The sequence below is a fragment of the Sipha flava genome, unplaced genomic scaffold (assembly GCF_003268045.1).
Source record: "Sipha flava isolate LNK unplaced genomic scaffold, YSA_version1 80_pilon_pilon, whole genome shotgun sequence".
In the NCBI taxonomy this organism is placed as follows: domain Eukaryota; kingdom Metazoa; phylum Arthropoda; class Insecta; order Hemiptera; family Aphididae; genus Sipha; species Sipha flava.
Window position 1 is genome coordinate 658334 of NW_020273622.1, and position 11712 is coordinate 670045.

Genomic DNA, 11712 nt, shown 5'->3' on the forward strand with positions numbered 1-11712 from the left:
GATGGGCATAATCAAATGATTTCAATGACCGAAATATTAGTATTCGAGACATTTTTATAATCGAGAGATGTCTCGAAATAATCATTCGAAATATTAATAATCGAGATATTAGTAATCGAGACATTTTTATAATCACGAGATATCTCGAAATAATCATTCGAGATGTTCAATTAAAATATAGTATAATTTTATTTATAAACGTTCTGAGAAATTTTTGTTGTTTTGTGGTTGAGTAATTAAAAAATTTTTGCTATACTTATTTATGTCAAACGTTAAAATATAAATATATCACTTTCCACAGCACCAAAACGACTACTTATGTACTAAAACAGTTTTAAGCCCTAGTTGTGTCTGAACACTTTTCAGTTAGTAAATCACTTACCACTCGACTAAATTACTGGCACAGTCTGAACTAGCCTTTACCGACCGAATGCCTAAACTACGAGCTCCACAGGAAAAAAAGCTGGTCTCCCTGAACATATTTCCACATCACTCAACAACTGCAGAGAATCAATGAAAGCAACAATCAAGTTCATGGTATTATCAAAATAATTGAGTAACATTTAAAAAATGTCCCAATGGCCTATGTTGCCGCGAGTTATTTTGAAAAAACCATAAAAAAAAAATAAATATTATGTTAAGTACCTATATTGTTTTTACAAAAGACGTAAAAAGTGAGTAAGGAGTCGTAACCATATATTTTCTAGGAGACAATCGAACCAGAAATCGATGAAAAGTTGTACATCTCAGCAAACGTGCGATTTAGTACCGAAGCGGTGAGACGTACGATTCACAGTACGATCCGCTTCGTTTTACTTGATACGATTTGTTTTGTTCGACAAAGTCGTTGCGTGCAAACCCGCCTTTATACTGTCAACTGTCCGTCCGGACGCGCATCATCGCGAGAGCAATGTTTACCGTCTTCGCCGACCGCGTTTAGGCCCGTGCGCTATGGTACGAAAGCGTCGTCAGACAATAACATAATTGTACGATACGCGCCATTGGCATAACAATGCTGATTGCTGAACGGTCTGACGAAAGGCATTGCAATTATGGGTCCAAAACATGTATATTGTAATTTTATTGAATTTAGATTTTAACTTTTGATATTTGGTTAAAAATACGACAGTAAAAGATTTAATCTTCTTTTATTAAAATTAATATCATATTTTCATATGATATTATCATATAAAATTTAAAGCAGTCAATGATTAATTGGAGCTTAAGTCATTTTTGATTAAAAATATTTATGTTGGTATTAAATATAAATAAGTACCTATTTTAAACATTCGTAAAATATTGAAGGAATTTCGAGGGGAGTCCTGACACCCTGCCCCCCCCCCCCCAGATACGGCCTTGTGTGTGTGAGAATGCATACAGGCAATTTGCATCGAACCATAGTGTCATTCTATCGCAGAACAACTGGTCGTTCTGCAGTTCCATGTTAGTTTTTACAATGCCTATTTCGGAACATTGGGATCACGTAGTGCTCGTAAATTAACACACTCGTCGGGTCAGTAGCAAAACCTATTTGCTTTCGATAACCCCTATCGATAATCAGAAAAAAGACTTATGTTTATCTGTATAGCATTAATAAATTAAAATAAAAAACTAATTGACAGTTGCTAAGCCGCCTGCGTAGACTTGCGTAATGAATACTTAGCATAGCTCCGTGTATCACTCCGCTGCTGACCTTGGTGTTATAAGTATATTTTCTATTCTTCGTGATTTTCGTTATTGTATTGTTCAATAGTTTTTTTTTTTATGTATTCTAATAATCAAACACTATATTTTCATTTTACATTTGTATATGCTTGTGTCAGATGCCAATGTATAGTGGCCAAAAAGTTAAAACTTAAAATTACTGTACATGAAAGTTTTTGTAAAATTGTATTTCTCAATTTAATTTTCACTTAAATATTATAATTAGACATAATTGTTTTTATTCAATAACATTTTTACGTATTATTATTTCAATGTTCAGACACTTCAAACAAAATAGGGCGTTTGGTATTAGAGCAATAAAATATTTAAAACTTGAAAATATTACACCAAGTACTAAAACAATATTATGTAGGTACAATATTTTATTATCCACTTCCTTATAATTTTAGTTATAAATTAAATGATCTGAAATAGTACCAGCCAAAATAGATTTCATATAATATTGTACTAATATCAAGTTTTTTCTTACTCTTCTGTGATTTATTCTTACTTTTAATGATTGTATTAACCCAAAATGAAAGAAAAGTTAAAGAAAAGAGAGTATAATTCACTTATGAACTAATATACTTTCTACTTTATTTAAGGGAGGACATAAGATTCAAAATTTAACTAATACCGGGTACTTGAAAATGTTATACTTCATTGCATGTACTTAAATACCTATTCATAAATATTGTCAAGTATAAATAGTTAAAAATTGATTAAAAAAAAAAAAATATCATAGAAAAATCAAATTTTATCATGGGAAGAATAAAGAAGAAGAATAAACAACCTGTAGAATATAGGTAAAAGTAAAATTGTAAATTGAAATGAACTGCAAACAATTGATATAAAATAGTTGAACTATCATATTAATTTAATTATAGTAATCAATATAAATTATTTATTACTTATTACCTTTATACCCATTAACAAATATATTTGAGCATAAAATATTCTTTAATGGATACAGCTAAGCAATAATATCAATTAATGAAAGATATGAAAAGTTGAACAATATTTCAAACATATTTATAATAATTATTCATAGTGTACCAACGTCCAATTTAAAAATAGTTTTAATATAAATGTAATTTTAACAGTTATTTTATATTTATTTAATAATAAACATAATTTAATATTCTTACAAATGCATAGTTTAGTATTGTATGATTATGATATTTATAGTGAATACATATTTTAGCGTTAAAGTAATTTTTTAAGAAAAAAATGAATGTCTTAAATGACATGAAGTAATGAAATATTAACCTCAAACATATAAATAATTGAATAATAAAAATAAATTTTTTAATTAATATTTAATTGTAATTCATTTTCACTTTTTAGGTTAACTTGGTTTCTCATCTTCTCTTATGTACTTAAAGGTCATCAGTGAATAAGTAGGATTTTCTAGAACTGAAAACTTAAAAATCTTAAATACTAAACTATCTTATTATTTTCAATATTGCGCTATTATAACATTATAACACATTAAAAATATTGTCATACTTCTAACAAAATATTGATAGGAATAATTGTTTATAAATAAATTATACAAATTACTCAATTACATTTTTTATTTGATTTTATCAACAAAAAACTTATTTTTAAAATTATTTACAAAAATTCCACCAAAACAATGCATAAAATAAGTATTAAAACAATAATTATGTATAATTTTGGGACTAGATAATATATTATAAAAATAGCTATAAAAATAGTTATAATAAAATTAATTATATAATAATAAATTAATTTGAACTAACAAAAGGTTATGAAAATGTAGATAGCTATATTAAAGTAAAAATGTGATGATGCCATAAGGTATACCAAAAATTTACATTCATAATAAAATAAAGTGCAAATCAATAAAAAATATTGATTATTGTTCAATCACACTAATTTCATTTTGATCCACTTGATACAAAAAAAAAAAAAAATTGATTGGGTATCATTATTTTATTTGAAAGTTTTATTTAATTGATCTTTGTTGAATTTCCAGTATTTTAAGTTTCCACATGAATTCACCACTGCATACTAAAAATCAAAGTCAAATTTAGTAAATTTATTTGCACAAAACAGTGTATAATACAATAGAACCTCATAAATCCACACTGATTGGAACTCTAGATTTTCCGAATTAAACCAAATAATCAAAAATCGTTAAAATTGCTAAATAATACATATGTATGTAAATAATATAAATTTAATCAAATATATATTGACAACAATTGGATAACATTTATGATAACTGATATTAATAAATATGTAATCGGAATAATCAGAATTTATAAGATATTTGTAGAACTTGTTTTCATGTTTATTTTAATCTACAGTATAAACTCGTATAATTTATGTATTACACAGGTGTCCGGCTGAATGAGATATTTCTGTATTATATAGGTTAATATTTAATGTTAATGTTTTATTATATTTAAATATAATTGTTTAGCTAAAAATTTTTATAGCACATTTATCAAGTTAATCATAACTAAAGCTGATAATATATAATTTGTTTACATACATTTATTCTAATAACTATTTATTTTATTATTGTACATTCTTTTTTAATAGTTTACATTTATTATCAGCATGTATTATATTATTTAAAAACATATTTTAATGTTGTGGACTTTACATAAATAAACATATACAACATTTTTTTCACTAGTTGCTTGATTTATTATAATAAAATAAATAATTGCTATCAAAATAATCATATTTTTTAATAAGTCTTTTTTTTTTGTATCTAATTGTTAATATTAAATAAAATAAAAAAGAATTGTGTTTTGAAAACAATCATTAAAACACAGATACACATTAAGATTTATTATTCATAGTATAATTAAATAGAAAAATGTTTATATTAATATTTAAAATAGTTCCATCTATATTATTGAATTTAATTAAAATTAAAATATATTATAATTTTTTATATTGTATCATATGATAAAATAATATAATTATATTATTTAAATAGGAAGATAATAGAATCACATGTTATTAAAGACTTTATTATTATTTATAATAAATCAATAATTACCAAATACTGTTTAAAATGTTGAAATAAATGATGCTAGCTTCGACCATGAACACTGCTTTTTTGTGCTTTCTTTTTTCGGGCAGCTAACATATCATAGAAAGGATTATGACTAATACTTTGTCTGAAAATGATTATAATTAATTGATAAAAATAAGAACATACATTATATAATAAATTAATTTTAGTAACTCACTTAAGGCATTTTGTCCATTCGTCTTTTTCTTCAGCTGTTGCTGCTGACATTCTATAGACAGTATGTTTACCTATAAAATATTTTTTATTCTATTTAATAAATTTAGTAAGATGTTAAGTAGAATTTTATACATTATAATAGATTTATATTATTTATAAAATAATAATTCAAAAATGTGTTATTTTTATTTACCTTCTACAACTTTTCCTTCACTATCTGTCTTACAAGCTTTAATGAAGTCTGTAGTTCCAGGAGCAGCATATAACTCAAAACAGTGTGGTTTATGCCGATCAGATACTTCCCGTACTTCAATATTTTCTAAAGGAATTATTCCTCGAGGTTCTTTGTCAGTTGTGTATTCAAAATAATATAAACAATTATCATTTAATATAAACCATCGACGCTTCCAACTTTTATAACGACCACCTATATAAAAAAAAAAAATAATAACAATGTAACATAAGTTCATACAATACAATGAAAATTAAATAAAGTAATAACCTTGTTTCCATAACCATCCCTCTTTGTCAGGATTGAAGAATGTATGCATTAAATCATTTCCATCATCTTCAGGAATTTTAAAAGGTTCTGTTTTAATACTTTCATAAAGACTCTACAAAATTAAAAAAATAAGAAAAATAAGACATAAACATAAAATTAAATATTTATACAGAACTCACTATTAAAAGTTCTCGAGGTAAGTCACCACCATTATTAATACCACGGTTCATTTGTATAAATTGTTCAACAGATGGTTTATCTTTTACACTAGGATTATGAAGACTTGTATTTAGCATTATAATAGCAAATGATAAAACATAACAAGTATCTGAAAATAAGGTCATAAATAAAATATATAACATAAATAAAAAAAATAGTTTAAATTCTTACCAGTATTGGTAAAAATATTAGGGTTTAATTGACAATATCTTTCAGCAAAGCACTCCATCATCCTATCGATTTTTTGTGCTTCACCAGGTAATCTAAAACTCCAAAGAAATTGCCTAAAACCATGAATAAACATTTTTTCAGCCATCCATGATTTATGACTAAGTCTAATTTTGTAAAAAGATGTTTATTTTTATAAATGTTGATATATTATTTATAATTTATTTTTTGCGTGTTTATCACAAAAAATAATGATTTTTATTCTAGTTTATTATATAGCTTTATATATTAATTATATTTATCTATCCAATAAAAAATAATAATATATAAATAAATAAATAAATAAATACTTAGACTGAAGCATTATGATTTATTTATATATTAATTAAAGAGTATTAACCATTTAATAATATTTATTTTTTATTATTTTATTAAAAAATAATATTTAATATTTTGTATCATTTATGAATTATTAAGTTATTGATATATTTATAACCTAAAATACAATTGCATGTTTCTAATTTAAGTTTAAAAATTATATTTTGGTAACAAAAATTGAGTGATCATAAAATAATGAACAATAAAATAATAGAATAAATTATACCAAGATAAAAAGGATTCAAGTGATAAATAAAATAAACAAATATGTTTTTATATTAATTGGCTTTTGAGACAGAAAATCTACATAAAAATAAATAAAAAACTTTAAATAAACATTACAGCAAGGTTGAAAGACAGATTAATCACAGGTGATTACACACAATAAGCATTTACAATATTTGTATGTTTACAAATAAATATAAATATAAAAAATATGGATTTTTTACCTTAAAGCTTGAACCAATATGAGATCGGTAAAATCATGGAGAGAAACAAACTCTCTTAAAACTCTTTCATTAAAATCGTTTCGCTCTCCCAAATAATCGCCTATTGCAGTTTTATTTAATCCTTCTCCTTTATAAAGAAAAGCTGCAACATCAGCTTCATTGTGATTCAATAAACCATGTTCAACAAGAAATTCAATTCCTTTCTTTGGATCCATGTTAAATTTTTTACGACCAATTGAAATTTGTTTGGCTTTGGTTTGGTTTTTACTGAAAAAAAAGATTAGAAATAATAATGAAAAACAAATTAATCATTATTTTTATTTTTAAATCCATTTGATCAATCAAATTACCTATCATCGTTAGAATCCATGTTTTCCATTTCACCAACAACTTCGGATAATTCATCTTTCAATTGCTAAAAAAATAATTATAACATTTGATAAAAAAAAAAAAGTTATACAATTTATATTGAACATAGTATTAATAATATATTCAACTTCAATATATTATAAATTAATAATTCAAGAAAATAATTAATAAAATAAGAACTTTTAAAAACTATTAAAATAATTATTAATAATAAAGTATTAAGCTAATCTGAAAATTAATTTAAAATTAATGTATTTATATACAATTTAAATACATTAACATTTAATATTGTATTTGTACAGAATATATACATATGTTACAGATAACAACAACTATTTTATAAAGTATACTATACTAATATATTTTTTTTAATAACACAATTGGTTTCCAAGTTTATCTAACCATTTTAAGTACTTATATAGTAAATTGTATTAATGATAAAACACGTCATGCATTAATTTAAAGTATAGGTATTACTAAACAACTACTGGGCGTTAATTTGTTTTATAGTATAAAAATTTTTTATTTAAATTCTTAAAATATAAAATTATAGTTTACTTTATTATTTTATATAAAATAATTTTTTTAAAAAATGCATTTAAAAAATAGCCAATATATATTTGTAGTTGAAATGATTTTGTACTTAAAATTATTTCTAAATAGGTAAGATTTAAATTTATTTTTAAGTTAAAATTCTAAATTTGTTATTTATTTATTTTAATAATTAATAAGATAAACATTTAGAAATACCAAGTTTATAATTTTATAATATAGTTAAAAACAAAATATAACCGGTATGACAAATGAAAACTTAATCTCTTAAAAACTTTAAATATTTTATCAAGCATGTAATTGATGCATTTATTTTATTAAATAAATCATTAAATATAATAAAAATAGTTTAATTTCTAAAATAGTATAGAATTAATTTAAAAATTTAGTAATCAAACATACCAACATAAATAATTTAGGCTATTGTTTAAAAATCGTATGTCAAGGTTTAATTAATTAATTAAAATTCATGGAAAACATATATAATAAATACTAACCTGTATTTCAAGTAATAATTCGGCTTTACGGCGTCTAATTTCAATTAACAACTTTTGTTGTTCTGTTGATAATTCTAAAAAAAAAGGAAATTAATTATTATACAAATATCATGCATATTTATAAATATTTTTTATTTATGGTAACTATTAAAATAACAATTTTATACATGTATAAATCAATATTACTAGTTAGTTACTGTTAATAAGTATTTCTAAAATAAAATGTTTATAATTTTTTTCTTTTAAATTAACAGCTAGTTGTAAAGAAAAAAATCAATGTATTAATTATTTGTGTTTATAACATTACAATTTTAATATATTTATGAATTTGTATTTGTTTTGAAAAAAAAAAAAAATTATTGGTAATTACTTAGTATTTATAAATAATATTCTAAAATCAGATATTCATTAACTAAATTGATTTAATAAATTAATAGGTAAGGATATTTCTAAAAATAATTTATAATAATAAAATTTTACAAAGCAATAAAATCTGAACTGAATTATAAATTATAAATACCTTACTTATATCTACTAGTGTAGAACTTTATGAATATTCAATATTTCAATTATAGCAATAATATATTGGAAGTTGTGAATATTAATAAACATAAATATTATAATTTAATTGGTGCCTCAAAAAAATATTTATTAGTGTATATAAGATAATATTTATTTGAAATTATTAATTTTGGAAAAAAGCAATCCAATTTTTTACTATAATTTTTAACTATACTAGTCATAGATATTAATAATTTTTTTAAAATCTACAGAATAAATATTTATTAAATCAACATATAATAAATTATAAAACATTATTTAATATTATAACTATATATAGGCGATCAGGATGGTAAAAGGAATAAAAAAATATTAAATTTTATATCACATAAGAAATAATGAATGACTTATGAAAAATATTTAATTTTATTAACTAACTTAAATAATAAACTAAATAAATTATTAAAACTTCTGATGAAATTCTAAAACTAAAATATATTCTTTATAATATTTAGAACTATTACAAGCAAATTAATTGTCTTAATCATTCATAATAATAAAAAAATATAATACTAGATAATGATGTATAAATAAGAAATATTTGTTTGCAATATATAATTAATCCATAAATTCTATATTTCTAACAAGTATTAAAAATTGTTAGTTATTTTAACACATAAAAAAAAAATTAATATTTTGATAATTTACAAATGGAATCAGTTATACCTTAAAGTTTATAATGCCATAAAATAAAATCTATATCGAATATTTTTTCATTTATTGCATAGGAGTTACTTTAATTTTTTAAGTATTCTTGAATATTGTTATTTTATAATTTTCTAACATTAAGCAATGTAATTTTAATTTTTTTCAGAAATAACTAATCTAATATAATGAATACTATTATATACAGTAATACTCATCAACTTGATTAAGAGTGTACTAAGCCAACAAATATTTGAATATAAATATTTTTATGATGTTCATTGGTTGTGGGAAATGGTTGTAAATATTAACAAACAATTTAAATGTATACATTTTAACTTTGCACAGAAATAGAAATAAAGATTATTTAAATAAATTTATAGTATCGTAAATACCATCAATAATTACTTTATAGTAATACATAGTAATATATTGCAACATTTAATTTATTATATTCAATAATGTTGTTTTAAATTTAACTTAAAATAGTGTTTGAAGTGTTTTGTGGTAATAAATTAAAATACAGGTATTCTATGGCTACAGACTTTGAGTATTTGAAATATTATTGAACATGTTAAAATGAAAAAGGTAAAAATAATGAACACCTATTTTGAAGGATTTTGAAATGGATGAACAAGTTATTTAGAATTTGATGACTAGAAAATGTTACTATACATGAATGGAAAACTATGGAAATTGAACAACCAATTAATTATCTTATTGGATGACATAGGTGTACGATGATAATATTACATGCTCATAGGAAATATACATACCATTAATATTGAAAGTGTCGTTCATGTATGGGACATTCATTTTAGATGTCCTCAGTACACTTCATACTCGTAACACTAGTATTACGAAATTAATCATGACTTTTCTTCACGAGGGAGGTAGCGGGCGAAGGAAAAACGCAATAGTCAAAAAGAGTTGGTAAACACTGAAATATAATCCACTGATAGAGCAATCGCAATGACACGTCGTTTCGGAACAATAAAAACACAATTAAAAGTGAAGACGTTCGCAAGTAGGTTACAACGACGGAAATTAAAAGACAATATAATAATATTTAATAATAATAATAATAATAATAAACGTCAGACGACAGGTGACGGAATAGTCGTTTATTATTATTTTTTTCCGAAAGCGGTGTTCGAACGAGAAATTATTTTCTGTGCAATTTGTTGCGAAAATCAAAACATGATAGATAACACGTCTTTTGTGGTTTCGAGAGATTTAAAAAACAAAAGACGACACTCACTGATAACACAACGCTCGACGGATAACACTCGCTCCGCGCGCGCGTACGTTCACACTCGCACATACTCGCGGTTCACACGGCGTACGCACGCAAACGCGAAAAGTTACTTCCGTATGACGTCACGCGGCGAGGGTTTTACCACGGAATAGGTTAAGGTTATTTATACGATAGTTATCGTGAGCGGAATGAGGTGATTTTGATTATCGCGCGCACAACAATATTATCGTTGAAGTGATAATAATAATAATAATAATAATAATAATAAAAAAAGAAAAGAAATTTGTTGTTTGTTACCGTTTCACTCATCATTTTACACACGTACCCGATACAATTTTTTGTTTGTCCCCTACACCCTCTTCGCCCCGTGGGCGAAATACTGTACCGGTGCCCGCTGCCGCCGGCGATCACGTCCCAGGGTTTCCTATCCCACGGATCACGGATACGGTACGAGCGGAATGTCACCGTTTAAATGGTTTATGGTGTTCAACAACACGATTCTGAGCTAATAGGAAGGACGTGGTCGTCTTTTTGCTTTCACGACAGATCAAAGGAAACGGTCAGCATAGTGCATTACGATGAGGACTGGCCCCTCAGCTGGGGCACGTCTTCAACGTGCAATCATAATTATAATGCCCGACATCAGTACCCATGTTCTATAATGTTTTTCTTTTGTTGCGATGTAGGGTGTATGAATACCGTTAAACACAAGCCAGGATTGCAACTTCAATACTTGTTGCAAGGAGGCTCTTATCGGAACACCAAATTACGTAAGTGCACAATCGTTGAAACGCCTCTTTTGACATTTGTACAATGTAAGACATTCTCTTGTCATCATATTCATAGATTTTGAATTGTAGTTCCATTTATAACATCACTAGGTAGTGTATTTAATATTTTCGGGTTTATAAAGCCCATAGGGCAAACTAGATTTTGGATAAGGTACCTAGATAGATTTTGGTTTTTTTGTACATTTAATTTCAAATATTGCAATTGTATAGTATATTGTATTTATCTTTTAGGACCTATTTATATTAACTAGGTAGTTTGTAGTGAACGCTATAGTCAGTTTACAGTTAATAGTTTGTAAAGAAATTAAAATGCACTAGGTATTTTATGATTTACAAACACATTGTCACCGATGAAATAGCTACACATTGTACAGTGTTCTAAGC

General features: G+C 24.5%; 1 protein-coding gene across 1 annotated transcript; it reads right to left on the reverse strand.

The window, feature by feature from the left end:
• Nucleotides 1-3461: 3461 nt before the first annotated feature.
• LOC112693083 (cytohesin-1) lies at nucleotides 3462-10545 on the reverse strand. Its single transcript, XM_025567983.1, has 11 exons — nucleotides 10056-10545; nucleotides 8074-8147; nucleotides 7006-7070; nucleotides 6656-6922; nucleotides 5832-5944; nucleotides 5621-5769; nucleotides 5442-5553; nucleotides 5133-5366; nucleotides 4941-5010; nucleotides 4748-4868; nucleotides 3462-3741 (listed from the first exon to the last, which is right to left on the reverse strand). Exons 1-10 carry the CDS (start codon nucleotides 10093-10095, stop codon nucleotides 4781-4783), a joined length of 1212 nt encoding a protein of 403 aa, XP_025423768.1. The 5' UTR covers nucleotides 10096-10545; the 3' UTR covers nucleotides 3462-3741; nucleotides 4748-4780.
• Between the last annotated feature and the right edge of the window lie 1167 nt (nucleotides 10546-11712).

Coding starts and splice junctions, on each gene's coding strand:
- LOC112693083 (XM_025567983.1), bottom strand. CDS start 10,095: ATGAATGTCCCATACATGAACGACACTTTCAATATTAATG. Junction 7,071..8,073: donor AATTATTACTTGAAATACAG/GTTAGTATTTAT, acceptor TTATTTTTTTAG/CAATTGAAAGATGAATTATC. Junction 5,770..5,831: donor TAATATTTTTACCAATACTG/GTAAGAATTTAA, acceptor CCTTATTTTCAG/ATACTTGTTATGTTTTATCA.